This window comes from Penaeus vannamei, chromosome 25 (genome assembly GCF_042767895.1).
Source record: "Penaeus vannamei isolate JL-2024 chromosome 25, ASM4276789v1, whole genome shotgun sequence".
Classification (NCBI taxonomy): domain Eukaryota; kingdom Metazoa; phylum Arthropoda; class Malacostraca; order Decapoda; family Penaeidae; genus Penaeus; species Penaeus vannamei.
In genome coordinates this window covers 30,530,596-30,550,595 of record NC_091573.1, presented here as the reverse complement: position 1 = coordinate 30,550,595, position 20,000 = coordinate 30,530,596, and the positions used below count along the sequence as shown (strand labels likewise).

The 20,000-nt window shown below is 38.5% G+C and overlaps 3 protein-coding genes across 8 annotated transcripts; 1 reads left to right on the top strand and 2 right to left on the bottom strand.

Annotated features, from left to right (window-relative positions):
- Positions 1-82: 82 nt before the first annotated feature.
- On the bottom strand, positions 83-1,899 carry LOC113824155 (alpha-(1,3)-fucosyltransferase 10). Its single transcript, XM_027376901.2, has one exon. The coding sequence runs from the start codon at positions 1,897-1,899 to the stop codon at positions 505-507; it is 1,395 nt and encodes a 464-aa protein (XP_027232702.2). The 3' UTR covers positions 83-504.
- On the top strand, positions 1,516-11,381 carry Tango14 (transport and golgi organization 14). Of its 4 annotated transcripts, none has more exons than XM_027376904.2 (2): positions 1,516-1,653; positions 6,824-11,381. In XM_027376904.2, exon 2 carries the CDS (start codon positions 6,826-6,828, stop codon positions 7,579-7,581), a length of 756 nt encoding a protein of 251 aa, XP_027232705.1. In that variant the 5' UTR covers positions 1,516-1,653; positions 6,824-6,825; the 3' UTR covers positions 7,582-11,381. The 4 variants fall into 4 exon arrangements, with proteins under 4 accessions (XP_027232705.1, XP_069995487.1, XP_027232703.1 ...); XM_070139386.1 differs by lacking the exon at positions 1,516-1,653 and adding an exon at positions 1,981-2,109; XM_027376902.2 differs by lacking the exon at positions 1,516-1,653 and adding an exon at positions 2,215-2,471.
- Positions 11,382-14,875: 3,494 nt separating this feature from the next.
- On the bottom strand, positions 14,876-19,583 carry LOC113824162 (ubiquitin-like FUBI-ribosomal protein eS30 fusion protein). 3 transcript variants are annotated; one of them, XM_027376911.2, is made up of 4 exons: positions 19,453-19,583; positions 15,511-15,632; positions 15,265-15,364; positions 14,876-15,102 (listed from the first exon to the last, which is right to left on the bottom strand). In XM_027376911.2, the coding sequence occupies exons 2-4, from the start codon at positions 15,622-15,624 to the stop codon at positions 14,921-14,923; spliced, it is 396 nt and encodes a 131-aa protein (XP_027232712.2). In that variant the 5' UTR covers positions 15,625-15,632; positions 19,453-19,583; the 3' UTR covers positions 14,876-14,920. The 3 variants fall into 3 exon arrangements, with proteins under 3 accessions (XP_027232712.2, XP_027232714.2, XP_027232715.2); XM_027376913.2 differs by having other exon boundaries at positions 19,449-19,501; XM_027376914.2 differs by lacking the exon at positions 19,453-19,583 and adding an exon at positions 19,331-19,349.
- Positions 19,584-20,000: the final 417 nt, after the last annotated feature.

The window sequence follows — 20,000 nt, the reverse complement described above, 5'->3', positions numbered from 1 at the left end:
AAAGCGGAAGAGAGATAAAGATGGAAGGAATGGAAGCGAAAAAGAGAGACGGGTATATACCTATGCGGTTTAAGACACCAACACTGATTTAGCACCATTTATTTTGTACCTAATGGTATAAATTGGGTATATGGATAGGAATCACATAAAATCACAAACAATACAAGAGACAAATAACAGACAGGGTTATGTTGAGACTAAAACATATACAAAGCCAAACAAATTCAAAACATCAAACAAAAGAACAAAAAACATATTAACATTCACGTTTGTTTATCTTTGGTATTGTGGATATTTCAAGGCTTTACGCCTATTTTCTAAGACGCTGGAGGTTACAATAATTAAACACGATATTTAACATAACAATATAGTATCAAAAATATTTAAATTAATAGAAAATAATAATTATACATAGAAAAATATAATAAATCTGGTCAACTGATACGCTGAAGAGACAGAAAGAGTAGAAAAAAACAATATATATCTCTAAACCCTGAGTGCAGTTCACAACTCCTCGTGCTCAGGAGGGAACCTTTGGAAAAACCCGTCTCTTTGCAATTCGGGAATCACGGCGTCGAAGAACTCGTCGGGAGTGAAGCGCTTCGGCGGAAGAGAGACGAGTCTATGCAACACCTGCGCTTCCACCCTCGCCTTGTTCCACTGTTCCACCCAAAAGTTCCTGGCTTCCTCGTCCTCCCCGAGCACCGTTTCAGGCTCTGGGCATCCGTAGTGACTCAGATCTGCCTGGAATTCCCCGGGATTGGCTCTGCTCCTGCCGCCCGAATGTCGCGTCAGCACCTGGTCGCACACGTGGCACTCGAAATGCTCGATGAAATTTCCCTTCTCGAAGTCATTGTCGATTCCCCAGCGGCGTTTTTCCATGGTCTCCAAAAGATAGGCATTTGTCACTTCCTGGTTTAACTTGTGCTTCAGGTAGGACTCGTACAAAGTGTCGTTTTCTAACAGCCGGTGGAGGAACACCGCGAGTTCCTTCGGGGTCTGAAAATCGCTCACGACGATGACCGAGTGTGGATTGGGTTCCCAGTCTCGTACGGTGGGCGAACCCCAGTACACAGGCACGGTCCCAAGAGTCAAGGGCCGCCACAGCTTCTCGGTGATATAGTCGTCGCAGCCGGCGTTCTCGATGGCGATGGCAAACTTGTACTTGGCGACCAGAGCGCGGAAGTCGCCGTGGTTGTAAGTCCCTGCCGGGTCCTGCAGGTGAGCTGGAAGGTCTCGATTGTGCAGACACGCGCCGTACGAGTCGATCTTGATATACTTGGCTAATTCACTGACATACTTGTCTCTCTGGGCTGGCGTGTCACAGTCCGACTGTACGTAGACGACAGGCGCTAAACTTTCTTTCCCGAGCAAGTGGTTTTTTTCCTTTGTGGGAACGAATTCGCGCGTTGAAGTGAGCGCCTCGATGGATTTCAGATGTTGCAGTGTGAGAGGAAAGTTAGAACCACGGCGAAATGTAGACGTAATGTTGAAAAGCTGCAAGACAGGTTGGTGGTCGAAGAGAGGTTGATTTTTCGGGGACTCTTCGTGCAGGAGGCCCCACCAGTGCCTCGACTGCCGGGGGAGAGGGAGGTCCTCGATGCTGAAGTCACTCCCATAAAACAGTACCGCTTTCAGTCGCTTGTTGTGCAGGTAAGAGCGATCCTCTGTAAAAAAGCAAGAGCCCAAACCGCAATTTCGCGACTGACCCATAATCCCTGTAAAAGGAGTCCACCACAAGACGACCGCCTCCCCTCCGGCGCCGCCCGTCGAGGGGGGAGGGGCACCACCTGCCGAGTCACCCCGCTGTAGTGAACCTTTCCCTGTTGCACATTTCGCCCACGTCAGGCAAGCTACCAAGACAATGCATGACTGCACAACAACGCGCCGCCGACTCATGGGAAAGCAAACGGCAGCGACGGGGCAGTAAGATCGCGTCTTAGAAAGTGGAGCTGTGACAAGCCTTTTCCCCGCTGAACATCACTTCCTTGAATGAAAACTCGAGTACCGCGTCTTCTCCCGTCCTTAGAGACGTCCTACGAACACCCGCACTTCCGTACTTCCGTACGCAGGCGTACGTGGCAAACGCCTCGCACTTTCTCCGCTACGGTGAGGCCTACTAGGCTCGGGCAGGATGTAAATAATAGTGTAAAGATGGGCGAGATGAGTCGGCGTGTCCACCGGCGCGGCCTCGGACGTGGACCAATCACGTGCCATCCTGTGATCGCGTTCGAGTCCTGTTTCGAGGATTTGGGCGCTTATTCTTTATATTCTCGTATTCTAATTGTAAAGAAAATACGACTCTTGATATTCCACTTTAATCCGATGGAACTTTGGTGAAAATAAAGGTTGTTTGCGGAATTTATTGGACCTTTCCCGCGATCTCGAATGCTGAGCGACGTGTTCGAGTGTTTACATTGAGTGACTTGAGCTGCTTTAGTGGGAATGAACATATGACTGAAAACTGTCAAGTAAGTGGATAAATGATTGTGTGCCTTGGTGAAATCTACTCACAAACGCCCATTTGACTGAAATGTGTTAGTTTTTAGCCCGTATTACCCCGTTTTCTCCAAGAGAAAAGCAAATGATGTGTCGTCAGATGATGTGTTGTCAATACTGCCACTATATAAAGGGAAGATTTTGCCGATTCTAGTATACCTGCTTTTTGACAGTTGAACTAATTGGAAATGGGGATTATTGTAACGCCTAGAATTTATTCGACGTGGGCTTATTAATCTGGTGTTCAGATTTACATAAGTGTAGCTACATAGTGTACGTTTAATATGCAGGTTAGTATCAGTGTATTGTATTGCATTATTCAGTTATTTTCTTTTCGTGTTGTGAATTCTTTAATTAATTATGCAACTTTAACCAGATTCTAAGGCGCTGTAATCATTTTCTGGGACAGTTTGCAAGTTGAATGAGAGATTAGTGGTATTAGTGTAGGTTATTAATAGTGATCATTATTTTGAATGCCGTGGATATTGTTCCGGCACCGAATTTTATAACATTTTGGCTATTCGTCTGGCATACACTAGCGCTTGCGCACAGTCAATAATTCTGGGTCATTTCACGCACACCAACATTTTTAATTATTCTTAGGACCAAGTGGACATACATGCAAAGTTTGCTACAGTTTGACATTTCTGTGATTTTTCGTGCCTATAAACAACAGGACCGCACCCGTCAAAGACGAAGTCCCTGGGTCCCGCCAACTATGTTGGGGGATCCCGTGGGGAATCGGGGATTGGGGGGGGGGGGTCATTCATACCATGTATTTTAAAAAGCAAAAAGAATGTGGGAAATTGAAAATCTGAGCCAAGGATAGCATTTCATATTATAAAGAAAGTGAAAAATATAGAAACCTGAGAGAAGATTCAGCCACGGATGATTCGACACAGTGTTGCGGAAACGAACGAGCGAGTGAATCGCAACTTAAATGCACGAACTACCAGTAGGATCGCCATATGAACCAAAAATCCCTCCTAACACGGGGGCTACGCCCCGGACCCCCTCCTGATTGCCGTAATCTTTGACATAAAACTGTGCGAAAGTGCTCTCTCGAAATTTGGTCAAGCTGTCCTTCACATCAGCAAAACTGGCAAATTCAGTTCCAACTTTGAAGGATACCATAATCGATGATCGACCCTTAGCCATGAACAATAAACAGCACAAAAATAACGCCAAAGTTTGTATGCAAGGCTAATGCACGAGTGTGTTTACGCGCATAGTGCGTATGTATGCCGGACGAATAGCCAAACTGTTATAAAATCCGGTGCCGGAACAATATCCACGGTGTATTTTTAATGTTATTAGATTATATTTACTGATAGAACAGTGTAGTTGACATTCACAGTATATCAGGAGAGGATAAATGTTACCGAGAGCAACCCACCCTCCAGAGACTCAAGTCCCAGGTGAATCCAAATACCCAACGGTATGAGGTAGTGCCTGAGTTGGGAGGTAAAACCTATATAAATCAATAGACCGATTCAAACCAAGACACTTTCCTTTTATGGCAATATTTGTGCAAATGCTTCCCAAAGGTGCTATATGTAAATGAACAGAGGTGAAGGCCCAATTTTGCCTAAGGCCATCAATATCATTTCATGACAAAAGTAAACATTGAACTGGATGCAGAACCGAGTACTGCAATGTTCAGACTAGTGCATGTATTGCTGAGCGATTGTTGAAATATTTTGTTAATCATAAGTGTCTGCCGTTCCATAGTTATCATTCAAAGACCCTTAGTAATGTTTTTTATACCTCATTTACGTGTTTTAAGATTGATTGTACAGGTTTTAACAGGAATCAGTCTGAAGGATCTTCTGCGCATGCGAATTTTCGCACTTCTCGCCACCAGTTATGATAGAAGGATTCGCAGGTAGTCAGTGACAGAGAGCCAGTAAGAAATGTTTTGTTTTCGGTGTTGTGTCGATTCTAGGTTATTCTTAAGGCTATACAGTGGCAACAAAGAAGAAAAAGACTTAAATAGCTATCGCACTTCGATTTCTGAAGCCATCAAGTACCCCATATCCGAAAAAAAGCGATAAAAACGAAGGGATCCACAATCCACAATAGACCGATCGATGGACCAACCGAAAGAAGTGGCGGAACATTGACAGTTCGGTCTTTTGATATATAAAGGTATTAGGTTTATTGTTTACAGTATGGATGTAGCTCTATCTTGCCGTACATACTGAGGTGGAGAGAATGTGTCCCGGGGGATGTTGGGGGGGCTTGCCCCCCATCAACCCTCCCCACGGGCAGTGCCCGAAGGGCACGCCTAGTCACGGCACAGTAAATTGCTAGGTTAGGTTTGGCTAGGACTTTTTTTGTGCTTGGAAGGTGTGAAATCCCGTAGATTTTGCCGAAAGATGCGTTGGATTCGAATTTCGCTGCATCGGTGCATAGACTTCCAAAGATGGTGGGCATGTCCATAGAGTTTCATTAGCCAATTTTTTTTTGCGAAATTTGGGCACGTTTTTTTGTGTTTTTGTTCGCTTTTCTTCTTATTTAAGCCTGTTTTACCCCATAATTTCCCTGATATACTTCATGCCCTCCCCTGCTAACGGGACTAACAATTTAAGATTGTCGATGGAAGTGGTACTCAGATCTCATCAACGAAGCTTTTGCACAAGAAACAACATCAAGAATCGTTGAAATCAGTGGATTTCATGCAGATAAATATCAAAATTGTTTCGAAAGGAAGCTCCTACCCTGTTATGCATATAGACCCTGACATTAAGAATACTGGCTGTGTGAAGGTGTTATGGACTTACTCTTTGAGTGGTGATATGCCGCAGACATTTTCATCATGTACCAGTAAATATGAGGCTGCTGCAGCTTAAACTATGTTGTTTCTTTTTTGTATTTCTTATGCTCAATGAGATGGAGTTGTCTATTTCCCTCTATCTCCGCATGTTGCTCACGGTAACCTATACCCAGGAAAGTTTATGATTTTTATGTTCATTATCCAGTAGATATATTATTTTATCTTGGAAGAGCCATTATTCTTTAATTACAGTTAGCCTAGTACCAGATTGCTTGATTGCATAGGTCCTGAGTGAAAGGATGATTTGCAATAATTTTACACAGTAGTTCAGCATGACAGATTACAATAGTATTGGTATTGATGGATTCCTCTCATTATCTACTATTATTGCATACAAGCCCCCCTCATTAGCGACAGTCTTATTCCCAATAGCAGGGGAGGGTATAAAAAATGGTCGGGAAATTGCTAGGTAAAATATGAATCACATACACAGAATCAGTAACTATACTTTCAAGTGCAGTGGGCTGTGCCCCCTGCAATCCCCTCATGGGGGCTGCTGCCCTCAACCCCCACCCAAGAAAACAAAGAATCCTTCTTGTATTCACAGCAGGAGAGAGCATATGACTGACAAGCAGGAGTGGCTGATGCGGAATCCTGTCAGATGCTCTCTCCTGCCATGAATATGTAGAGGATTCTCTGTTTTCCCAGGTAGGGGTTGGGGAATCACAGGAGGCACAGGCTCCTGCATTAGACAAAATAGTGACTAGTTCTGTGTTTATTATTCATAATTTACTCAGCAATTTCCCTGGTACCCTCCATGCCCACCCCTGCTATCAAGACCAAGAATGTAGGGGTTTGGGGATTTCTGCATGATAATTTCTATTTATTGGGATACTACAGAGTGAGAGGAATTCATCAATATCAAAATTGCTGCAATCCTTTATGTGGAACTATTGTGAAAAACTACGAAATTTGCTTAGATTTTATAGTGTGGCAGATCTGAAAAGAAATATTTTGAAGTGTAAGATCTTTCTACTTGGCTATTACTGGTGATGATGATAATGATGACGAGGATGATGAGAATGATGATTATGATAATTATGGTCATTTTTGTGATTATTAGAACACTATTAGTTTGTAATAAGCAGTTAGACACATGCTATATGCAAACATCTAGAACCACCAATGATATAATTTATTACTTTATAGGTATATACTAATATAATTAGAAAGGTCAAGACAAAAATGCAGGTAGTAATGTGTATTTTTAGTTCATTTATTATACAGAATTTGATGGAAAATGCATAATTGACAGATTGTCAAAAAAAGAAAGAAAGAAAGAAAAACAGAGGTATTAAGATAAACAATTTTTATGATACCTTATGAAAATTATGTCTACTTTCATTATCTTTTTAGACTATTTAACGCAGATTCCTGGGAATCACGAAAAATATTTTACCTGTTGCCAAAATTTTAAACGATTATACAAAAGATCTCTTAAAATATTTTGTATATCTAATTTTTTTTTTTTCTTTTCATTTCTTTCAGAGATGGATGTCCTGCTGCCAATATTCCAGTTGTTATACTTTGTTGCCCACTTCCTGGCCAGCTTGGCACTCTCAGTCCTTGACACCTTCCACCTCCTTCACCGAGTGTTCCTTCAAGTTAGTGCAGTGTTAAGAGGAGGCGATCTGCCTGTGCTCCGCATACAAGCTGATGCCGCACAGCTCAAGAAGATCCCACAGCACTTGGGGTTGGTGTGCATAGGGAAGCAAGTGTATCAGATTTCTAATCTTGCCAATGTGATCACATGGGCTGTTGGGTATGGGGTGCGCTATGTTTCCCTATACGATATGCATGGGGCTCTGAAACGACAGCGATTGGTGATACTCCAGCATCTTGAAGAGATGTGTGCTGACATCAACTACACAGTGATTACTCATAACAATGAAGCAAACCAAGCAAAGGACATTGTAGAAAATAGCAGGTCGGGACCACATGTTATTGTAAACCTCTTAAGCCTGACTGATGGCAAAGGCAGCCTTGCAGCCACAGCCCGCCAGCTGAGCTCAGGAACGAGTAAAGTGAATCAGGAGTTATTAGAATCATTAAAAGTAACACGAGGCCAGCCAGACCCTGAACTCGTCATCACAATAGGAGAGCCCATTTCGACCATGGGGTTCCTGCCGTGGCAAATTAGATTAAGTGAATTTTTTGCAGTTCCATCTTTAAATAGGTTTGAGTATGGAGATTTCCAAACCATTCTTAGGCAATATTCTAAATGTGAGCAGAGATGTGGCAAATAGATTCTGTGTTAATTCTACAGTTAATGTCTTTATTCTCTCTCTGTATTTAATAAGAACTTATGTGATATATACAAGTATGTTGCTGTTTGCATGTATGTCAAATCTTCCATGCCAGTAGTGTGCTTAATTTTATAAGGATTTAATAAAAGGAGAGATTCAGGAAATTATTATGTGTAAGTTGAGGTTCAAATAGTCTCATATAACAGAAGGGAATTAGAAATTAGATATTATTCCTGTTATTGACAGTTGCATATGAACTTGTATATCATTATTTTATCAAGTAAGGGATCAAAGAAACAGGAGAAGGAAAATTTAAATATTTCTTAGTATTTTTGTAAAGTACTTAACAAATTCAAAAAAAAAAGAAAAGAAAAAAGGGGAAAAACCTATTCTTGTGTAGTATATTGTTTTAGAGAAGACAATAGTAATTTTGCCTCCCTTTTTTCTTAATATCAAGTGTTTTTTTGGAAGAGAAGGCCCCAGAGTTGATACTGTTGCATGTATATATTCAGTTTCCAAGCTATACATTTTTTTCCAACTCAGGTCAGTAAGAAACGCATTGTGTAGTGAGTCAATAATACAAGAAATTGAGTTCTGTTTTGTAAAGTATGAGAGGTCTTTTGACTATTGCCGAGCGGTTCTTTCCATTTATCTGGGGAGTGTATGGAGTGTGCATAATGTGGTCCCATAAAATTCTTTTGCCTGTGATATGCTGTAAGATTTTAAAATTATTATTTGATTTTGATTGGTTTAGATCATTTATGTAGGTCACTGCTCTTCCTTCAAGGAGTAAGACAATATACTCATTAATAGAAAATATGTGAATTGTAGTATATATTTAGTTCCTAATGTAAGGAAAGATGTTTCTATCAGTATTGTCAACAATATATTTTTCTTTCATTTCTGCTCATCTTATTTATTGCTTTATTTTCTTTTTCACTGTCAGGTTATCATACTCTTGAGTTGAAAGATCACATTAGGAGGACTATTGAAGCAGATACAGTGCTCTTTGTATTAATTTTCCCCTTACAAACACCAATACTGTGTTACCAGTTGATCCTTGTTATGAGTGTATACATGTTTGATACATATACAGTACTTTTTGTTTATTCTGCCATTATATTGTCAGTTGTTATTGATACATATATAGATATACATTATGTGTAATATGAAAATATTTCCTTGTTTTGCTCCTAGTACAGGTTGAGAGCTTGATTTTCCTGCCCAGTGAGGGATTAATGCTATTATCACTTGTTTGTCCTTTTTACTCTTGTCCAAATATGGTTGACACAATTCCCTCTTGAGGCTGCAGATAGCATTCTCATTGTTACAGGAAAATGCCTCATTATTATTTTAAGTTTATGCTGCAACATGGAGAAGAGGATACACATTACACCACTGCCACATAGGTTGATTTTATTTTATTTTTTTGGTGGGGGGGAGTATATGAACTTTGAATTGTTAGGGTCAGGACCTGATAGAAAGGCAAGCTGAAAGGTTAGAGAAATACAATTAATGGATCTAGGTCAAATAACATTTTGTAGAATAAAAGTTTTCTGAATGCATGTTAGAGCACCATTTAACAATGTTACAATAGTATCATTAGTTGATTTTCTCTCATGATGCAGACTAAATTCACATTTTCAGGAGCACGAGTTGTATACCTGAATCATTACTTTCTTCTGAAGACTTATCTCAGGTAGAGGAAAAGGGATAATAGAAAATAATTGTTCTTACATAACTATCAGATGTTCCTTTATATGAATACGTGATCTTTTTTTTCTAAAGAGGAGTAATTAGCCTGATAGTAAAATCTTGGACTTTGGGATCGTGATTTTTACTTACTTGAAATAGATAACGAAAAACTGTAATTGCAAAGAAGACATTGTGATATAAAGACAGATAGACACCTTTCTAGGTGGCTAAGAGCATTATCTATAGTAATGTTAATTGGTTTCTCTGTATGTCTCCCTTTAGTTGCTTATGTGAGAACAATTTTCTTTGTCAGAATCTAACAAGTAATTTTGGAGGAACACTTCCTAAATGATTATGAAATTAGATTGCTTTCTTACACATGATACTATTCATTGTTTTATGTTTTAAAATCATAAAATCTTCCCATGTATTAATTTTCATATGATGGGTTCCACATTTTACTTTTGTGCTAAAATTGAGGTTCACCCATTTTTTACCGTGTTAAAATTTAAGTTCTTCCAGCCATTTTAAGTACAAATAGTGTGCAGCAGTTGTAAAGCCCACAGCCTAGTAATATCTTGTTAGGCATCCTAGAATCATCCAAGGCAAGATATATGTGAACACAATATAATTCAGCTATTGTTATTGTAGCCTTTAAAACCATCTTGTATGCATACAGAGTACATAGTCCTCAGATCTTTGTAAAGCTTTATTTAAAGTTATTTTTTTTCCAAGGATGTGCATATGTATCTCTTGTTAAAGCAGTGGCATCATAATTTTTCACTTTGTTTAGAATGTACTTAAAGTAGAAGAGTGAAATTTGGAAAGGCAGTTTACATTTTAAGGAAAGATGGTTGTGGCTGCAGAAATATCTGGATTTTTTTTTTCTTTATTTTGGCATGTTTCATGTGTACTGTCATTGTCTGTACATCATATTGCACCATATACATATACATTCTAGTAAGTATATATATATGTATTTAAAGTATGTATCTGGATGTAATATGTGTATCTGTATTATGTATGTATGCATGTCTATATCTTTATTTATCTATATATCTATATAGATAGATATATGGGTATTGATATAGTTTTATATAGATATATAGATACATAGATACATAGATATAATCTGTTGATCTATATGTGTATAAATGTGTATGTATATGATTACTGTATGCAAGTTCTCAATGAAGTTACATTTGTTTAGTTATAAGATTTTCCACCTATAAAGTGAGTTTAGAATATACAGATCAGTTTACCAGGAACAACAGTAACTTCATTTATTTTCTTTGTAGAGAGAAGTATATAGACATGTTTATAAGCATAATATTTTTGGGTCTTTGGGCCCAATTTATGTGTTTTCCTAGCCAATTGAAAAATGCATATTTATGATTTATCTCTTCATAGAAGAGATTTTAGAGAGTGACTGCCTCTTTGGAAAATGTATCTTTTTGTGGAGTAAATCTTATTTAAGAGAATAGTGCCTTATGAGGATGATGCTAGAAAAAAAGTAAAAGTTTTAGCCTTGTATAATTACCCTCCCTTCCAGATATCAGAGTGACCATAGAATATTGTATTTTGCAACAAAGGATGCCATGTTAAAAAAGAAAAAAGAAAAAAAAAAAAAACTCCCCAGAGAAATTAGAGAAGGGTTCACTTTTTGTAACTGAACAAATGGAAAATGTATAGATAAGGAAAGAAAATAAATTGCATGACCAGTAATGAAAAAAGAGAAGAAAAAGAACATGTCACAGTGAATTCAAATAATCATGTCCTGTATACTGGGTGCATAATTTTATAAGGTTTAATTTAGATAGCAGTTCTTTACTACAGGCTGTCAATGCTGTGAAAAGTTGAGTATTTATTATTCTGTTGCAGTTAAATAGGCTGTTGTTGAAAAACAGATTTGTGGCAGTTTTGCAGGCAAATCTATCAATGTGGAATAAATTATATGTATATATTTTGGTTTCCAGATTTACGTACAAAATGTACTTCTGTTGTAGTTTTGTGTTGGAACCCTTTAGAATTTATTTATGTACTAATGAATGTTATTTCATTGATTTACCAAGAATATCTTGGAAATATAATTTACAAAGATAAAAGTGTTTAACATTCCTTAAGTATGTAGAATTTTTAATGAAGTGATCTCTTATGAAGTAAATACTGCTCATGCAGATGCTACTGTTGTATGGCACTTTAAACAGCCTAAAGACTATAAATTAGCCTACATTATCAATAAAAAAATAAAATAATAAACATAAAAATGAAAATTCATAACCCTTAAAGCATACAAGCAAGACAGGACTTAATAATGACATGGGATGTACTATTCCTCTTCCAACATGGGTAGAAGTTTTCTTAAGTACTAAGCCTGATATTAAATTTATAGGCATATATGGATGAGTTGTCCTAATCAGCAGGCATGTCCAACAAGTGTCAAAGTTGGGCAAACTACTGACATGTTTATCCACTTAACCTACCTCTTGTTTTCATATAGGGCATGACCACCATTTATGCCTGCTCATCAACATACTGATAGGCCCTTTTCGCATGATCGAACAATGCCCAGTAGACTTTGCCTATTTATTGTGTCATTAGGCATGGAGCTGTTGGGTCTGGCAGGGTCCTTTATCCATGCCTGGCAACAGGTCAAACTACAAGGCAGATGGCCCTATCTGGTGATTTTACTTAACCATGGGCATCGGGACACCCTTGGTTTGCCTGAACAAGGGACATTACAAAGTGCTTGATATTGTGTGAATGTACATGCAAATGCATGCACGCACACCCACACCCATACACAAAAGGTTATCGAGTGTTATATGATAGTATGGTAGTGAACATGATAAAGTGGGGGGAACAAAGGAAGTAAGGCAGATATAAGTAAGAGGAAAGGGAATAGGAATAAAGGGATTGGAGGGAGCTGAGTATTCTCTTGGGTCATGATCAGGTAGTTTTGGATGTCAAGAGTTTCTGGACGGAAGTTGGGTGAGATCTGAAAATCAAAGGTTTTCTTGTGAGTCGAAGAGGGGATATATGTGATGAGCAAGAGAGGTGGGAAAGGATGTAGTAGGAGATGGGATGAGACTTTAAATTCCCTGGTGTGACAGGTAAAGAGAGGAGGAGGGGTTGGCATTAAAGAAATGGTAGAAACTGGAGTATCTAGATTTAGACTGGAAAAGAAATTTGACAGGGAGAACGGGAGTAGAGGTAGGATGTTTGTGGTAGAGGGAAGAGATACTGGGAATGCTGAGACATCTTGAGAAGATGGGAGGGATGCAGAGCGAAGTACAGTTTTGGAATATGCAGAGAAAAACCTTGTTGCCGTGATTCCTGTCTGGCCTCATGTAGAGTGAGGCCTAGTTTGAATCAGACCTGCTACCTCACCTTAAGAGCTTGCAGGCAGTACACAGCTCCTACAGAGTATGTTTTGGGAGCCACCACAATATGCACACATGATTGAACAGAGCAATTTAAATGGTCATGACCAGTTTGGGCATATAGAGGGCAGTGGGCAGTGAAGGGAATGTTTGGCTGGGTGGCCAAAATGCGAACATTTCTGACTGATGGGGAAGGGGTCAATATGGATAGGGCAAGACTCCTGCAATATGGACTTTATGGTCATGTCTGGGGAAGCTAATCTTGACAATATTGGTGTAGAACTTATGCTGGCCTCTGCATCATAGTCAATAAGGCAGGCAAGTAGGTAATTTTCAGTCTGACCAGTCCTTCTTGTAGACAGGACAATCAGTTGGAGAGACAGAAATTGTTCCCATACAAGTATTAGGAGAAGAGCGAGTTTTGGCATGAAAAGGTTTACCAGTGAGGTCGGTAAGGGTAAATAGCCCACAAGCTTGGGACTCGGATGTAACTGTGATAGGGCGTAAATGTAGCAACAACTGCGAAAGGAAACTATGCCTCTGATTTTGGAGACACTGTTAGAAGTGAAGAGTATCAAAAGAGTAAGGTGCTGTAGGGGGAATCACAAAGAATCAATTCTACTTGGATAGGCCAAAAAGAGAACTCAAAATGTTTGTAGAGGTGGAAGCAGTAGAAGGATGAGGGTGGGAGGAAGATGAGGTAGTACTGTGAGATGAGGACAAGGGTGAGTAGTAGTAATACGGGAGGAGAGGGTAGACAGTGAAGACTCTGCAGCAGATGGAGTGGATGTTGAGAGGAAGGGGTGTAATTCAGAAGGTTGAGTAATGACCTGGGTGGATGATTTGGAATGGATGAAATTGACAGCAAACATCACGGAGGTATAAGAATGGTTAATGGTAAAACAAAATAAATGTACCCGATATGAAAGGTCATACAGCACTATGTTAAAATATTGTGGCAAAAAGGTTAGTATGAGAAAATAAGTTGGACGAAGAATGTTAATGTTAAAGGTTGTAGAGTGCTTTTGATTATTAAGTGAAAAGAATAAAAAGGGAAGAACAAATGGAGCACAGAGCCCATTCAAGACTAACAAAGCAAGCCTTTCATCCTTTCAGCACGGCTCTAACCTTAGGAAGTGGACAGGAGGGGATGTAGAAAAGAAGGAAAGGGAAAGGGGAAAATGAAAGACCAATGCAAAATTGGTTGAGACAAGGGCCAAGATCCAAAGTTGGGGTGATCCCCTACAATGGACCTCTGTCACAGCCCTCTGATAACAAAAAGCAAGGGATAAGGGGGGAGGGGACAGGCAGACAAACTCAGTGAACAAGTATTCCTGTTTTCTGACCTGTATAATCACCTTTAATTACAATTGCCTGTGTGGACATGCCTTTAAGAATGTCTTACATTTCTGAAGGCTTGTGTCCCTTTATCAAGACTTAGTTCCACTAAACTTTTCTGATTCGAGGTAAGTTGGGAAGTAAACCCAGGATAAACCTAAGACATCAAGGATTTCTTTGCTGGTTTTGAAGACATTTATAATCATGGCAGTTTCTTACATACAATTTTAGTTATATGACGAATTCTGAAGCCACTATAGACATGCCTTGCATAGAGAAATATGTAAACAAAATAGAAGGATGGGCGGCTGGAAGGAACAAAACTAGGCTTCATATAGATGTACTGTTGACAATTAAGTGAGAATTTTCTGATTCTTGCAAAGTACTACAGAAGAAGAGAATCATACACATTTATTAGCAACTTTTATTTCCTTAGTGAACTTACAAGAACATTTATTTGAATGGAACCAGACTCAATAGCATAAAAAGTCAAATAAACTTCTGATAAAATCATTCATCTCCTTTCCACAGAAACCAAGAATACAAACTGAATGGTACAAAGTTTAAACAAAATTATATCAGTCAAATTCTAATACAAGTCTGTTCTTTTTCCATAGAAACCAAGAACACAATATAAAGGGTATGGTATTATAAAATAATACTCTCCTGTTCTTAAAAAAAGGCATTTAAAGAACTTCCACTAAAAATGTATTATTTCACAAATCACTAATAATTACTCAAACTTTTCTTTCATCAAAATTTTTCATTGCCATTTAGGATAACATTCAACTGTCTGGATCTTATTATCTTGCATTTCAAAATAAAATGGGCATGAAACATATCCAATTAAATTGAGGATCAAAAATAAAAATGCTGTCTCAGGTTGTATTTTTTTTCATTTCTTTAAGAGGGTACATATCAACTTATGAGTTGCTGTTAGGTCCTCGCTTCTTGCCGAAGGATGCCACAACATTGACGAAACGGCGATTGTACTGGATCCTACGCTTGGCACGGCCGGTCTTTGACTTCCTCTTTTCCTTCTTCTCAACCTTGGGGGTCTGGCCCTTGACCTTACCGGCACGGGACAGGGAACCGTGAACCTTACCTGGAGGAGGAGAGAAACATTAAGCCTATAATTTCTACAAACCCCCCTTGCTACTTACAGCAATGTAAGAAAACTAAATTTGGAGCTTTACATTCTCACTACATGTATTTATTCTTACAATTATTGCTTTTTTTTTATGAGTTAAAAAAAAGTTTTACTCACCTCCCTTAAGGGCAACATTGACGTCGATGGCATCAGTGTTCAGGTTGGCCAGGGGGAAGCTGTCATTGTCAAGGGGTGATCCAGCAGCATAAAGCCTCACCTGTAAATGAAAATAGTAAAATAATCATACAAGTAATAAAGTCAAGACACCTTTCCTTCAGTACTGAACCTGAAATGAATAATTATGCTTATTACTATATAATATCCAAATATAATCCATCAAGTTAGATATAACTGCAGACTCACTTCAGTCTCTGGGAGACCTTCAGCTTGGCAGATGAAGGCACGGACATCTCCAACTGTTTGTTGTTCAGCATTTTCCACCACATGGGTGACCTCGGAACGCACGAAGATCTGCATCTTGATATCTAAAATATGTAAAAAAAAAAAAAAAAAAAAAGTATTACTAACTGTACATACACTATCAATTAATCTCTATAATTTACTTAGTAACTATTGTTATGCAAGGCAGGAGCTCATCTCGATGATACAATGCCAGAATGCCTATCAGAACTCAAGGTATATATATATAATATAAAATAGAACATACATGTTAACATAGTTCTAAGAACATTTTTCTCTCTCTCATATCTACAAATGATTAACCTTTCCCCTCAAGCTGTGTCAAAGAAACTATTCATGGCAACTTAGATTGAATAAATTTTGTGACATGGCACTGGAAAGAATATCTGGCAAGGACATCCAGACTAACACATTACCAATTATCAAACAAATTTTAAAAATGTAGATGAAACTCTGGCTGCATGAGGGTGTTGTGGACAGTCTCTGGGCTGTGATATGTGGCATCCTTTTCTTCATTTACTAGTAAAATGGCCACTGCAGCTTTAACTATGTTGAATCTTAATCTTTTCTTACACTTTATAAAATGGTGGTGTTCCTTTCCCTCGTATTTCCTCTTGTTGCGCTCAGTAACTTGTACCACAAAACCTGCTGACAAACCTTGTTTTCACCTTGGTTTTCAAGGCAAGAGCTGAACTCTGCCCCCCAGCACTTCCCAAGAAACCTTGTTTTCAGCTCACTTTACATGGCAAGATAAGAGCTGGAACTCAGGAGCACTGAGTAGTCTTAGGCAGAAAGAGGCACTTTCCCCAATCTTTTACCTTAATTTTAGAGGCTACCATTTGTCTGCAGATTATATCTTGTACCAATGACCAACTTTTTGTTCTCTACCAGAATATCAAATTCCATTTGCCCTAACTTAGTGCATCCTTACTGTAAAGATTAACCTCTTTCTGCTATAAGAATGCCATCATCAATTTGTCCTAGCTGAGTGTCCATAAAGATAACTTTTCTTTTTGTTACAATAATTGATGATGTAACCTGATTAAATCTTGTCTGGTAATTCTTTACAGTATGGATGCACCAGCGAGTGCACCCTACATATTCCTTAACTAAAGCCAAAAACCTTGGAGAGACTTCACTACAATGGTATATACCAAATTCCGGTACAAGTTAAAGACACTGACACACACAGGGTAATGGACACCGCCATCTTATAGAGCGGAAAAATAGAGATAGAATATAGTTTAAGCTGCAGAGGCCTCATTTAACGTCAAGGCAAAGTCCGCAACACCCTTAAGAAGCCAGAGTTCCTCGTTTATGTCTACATTTTCTATAAATGTCACGTTTTCTGCACACTACTTTCAGCTAACGTGGAAACCTTACCGATTACTAATTTTAAAATCCATTATTTATTCATATTTCTACAAACCTTTCATGCTTATACATTTTAAGTATTCTTCTATGTAATGTAGATATTTTATGATTTATAATTTCGTTATCATAACCTTGATTCACTGCTAACAATGTAATGTTACTGCCTCTTTACATTAATTGCCTCCCATGTCGGAACAATACACAATGTTCATTACTTGAGAACTTTCCAGTAAGTGCTTGACATGGATGGACCCAACAATTTTTGTGCACAGTGTGACATGGGGCAAGTTAAAATATTGGTTTAAATGTTTATTTTATATTTATATTTGTTTTACAGAGAAAGTAAAAGAGTAGCTTTATCATCAGGGATAAATAGTGTTATTAAAAATTTATTTTTATGGCAGGTACGGGTACTTTTGGGAGAAATATGCCGGTCGCATGGCTTCATATTGGGGGCCCTTAAATGTCCGAAATGCAACATCAGCCGATTTGATAATATATAGTAAGGTGTGACAATCCCCCAATATAGAAAAGATATATGCATTTTCACTTCACCAAGGCCATACTCCAAATGGTGTACCTAGCGGAGAATGAAAGGTTCCATCAGGTCGTCCTCGCCACATCTTGTTTGTACCCTCTACACTGACGGTAAGAGTTGTATATTCTTTAATGATATAGCTTAATAATTTGACATCGTGCTTTAATGATCTGGTTTAGTAATTTCACATCTTGCTAATAAGCGGGGTAGGGGGTGGGGGATTATTTTGATATGGTAGGTTTTCTTTATTTTGGTTCTCATGATAAGCACATTTTGTTATATTGTTTAAAATATTGTTTTGTACATCAGATATCGCGTTTGGGTGCATTGCAGGTTATGCTTGTTTACTTTAGCTGTGTTTCATTTGTTATCCATCAGGCAAAGTTTGGCTCATCTTTCAGATAATTACACATTTTAACATTAAATGTTATATAGTTTCTCTCAACATTTACAGGTTGAAAATGACATGCCATTTCCCTTTTGAGTTGTGGCCATTTTTTGGCACAGAGTTAATGAAGGGGGGGTTTCAGGGGAGGGTTCATCCACCCTGTCTAGAGAATAAATAGAAGATAGGAAAGGTTAGGTTCAGGTTTTTGGGTGCAAGATATCCTGATTTTGAGATTTTACCTCTAGAGGGTGCTTCATTCTCGATAACTAATACCAAAAGAAAAACTCCACTGATACATAAAATAATCAGTGTAGACAAAATGTCAGAAATGAAGGAAATAGGCTGTGACAAATAACACACGGACAGGAAGTCCACAGCAATTGGATGGGGTTTGAGTGGCAAGTGGCAAAATCCCTAGGTTAGGGGGGATTTTGGTTCACACGGTGAGGTTTCTGGATTTCCCAGGAATGACTGGAGTTATAAACAATCTCAGTGGGTAACTGTTTTGTAATCAATACTATCATTAATATCATTAGCAAAGGAAAACAAGATTTGGGCATTTTACAACGTATATTTTGAAAGAAGGAATAATTCACAGATTGAATGGTCATGTGAAACTAGAAAATGACCAAATAATTCATTAATAAATCAAATAATCAGTGCTGGCTAAGCCAAAAAACTTTAAAAGTTGCAACATGTGCCATAAAAAATCAAGTCAAAATCTAGGTGGGGGTCTGAAGGCAAAACCCTGGTTGGAAAGGTTTCACATGGCAATGAATGCTCCCGTGGTTGCTGGTTGCAGAAACAAGGGCTCAGTCTCCAACGGGTGCGGTCGCTGCATTGGCAACTGCAGCATAACCTTCACGATCAATTTCCAAGACATTACACTGAACAGATTCCAAAAATGGTTCACCACTACTAAACTCTACTAAACTCATATTAGTTATGTGCAACTACCAATCTCATTCAATACTTTACTCAAGCACCGCCGTCTGCACACATTGCATCACTATTCCTCAAGACAAGACCACGATCTTGCATAGTTACACACACGTTCCTACTGAAACCTAGACATTGAACAGGAACGCCTTAACAAGAGCTTAAATCCTGACAAATCTCAGCAAAATCCTTCAGAATGTCATGATAAATAATGACAAGAAAATGCACCTCAGTCACGGAAAGACGACAGAAACCTCTAGAAAAAGAGGGAAACCTTGAAGGCAAGAAAGTAAAAGCTTGACTTAAGATTTACTTAATTCCCGATCTCTATTCCATGTTACTCATCTATAGATCATGAAATATCCCGTAAGACTTGTAATAAGTCATAATTTCCGAATGAAAACGAGACACGAAACAAAGTCGAAACTCTAAAACAAAATCCCAAACAATAACACGTTCGAGCTGCACCATGAGGAAGTCCCACAACATTATCCTCTCTTTTTGACACGAACTACCTTTCCCACCTGCTTAAAAACCCTCCTTAAATCTCCTTTAAACAGTCAACAATAACCCAGGCGGAATTCGAGAGAAACCACCGGAATTGGCATCATAAATGGGCGAAAAACACCAAATTCCACCTACTTACGCGGATGACAAGGTCCTAAAGGGATGTTTTGGGACGAGAACACGAGCGATGTGGACGTGGCCGATGGTTCCTTTTTCAATTACTAAATTTGGAATGAAAAATGTAAATATTGATACCGTAAGTTTATATATAGCACAAATAGTTTTTATATGTTATTATTTGTATAATCATTTCGGATTTATATTTTTTAAGCGAATGGGGGATTTGGTAACGTGGTTGATAGTTCTGTTCTATACAATCTTGTTTAAAACTATACAATTTCGTGGAGCAATTCGATTGGATATAATATATTTATCATTTTTCGAAGGATCGGGTTTCCCAATTTACATTATTTGTTTGATAAGGAATGATACTAATTGTTTGTGGAGTTTATGACAGAAAACGTGTTTTCTTTTAAACGATAACTAATTTAGAATTGGTTGATTTTGATTCATGCAAATTATCATATTTTCGCTGTATCTGCAATTCAAAAAAGAAATTCATCTCATTACTGAGATTGCTGGGAAGTGAGGTATTTTGGATGGAATTTCACAAACACTTTCACGATA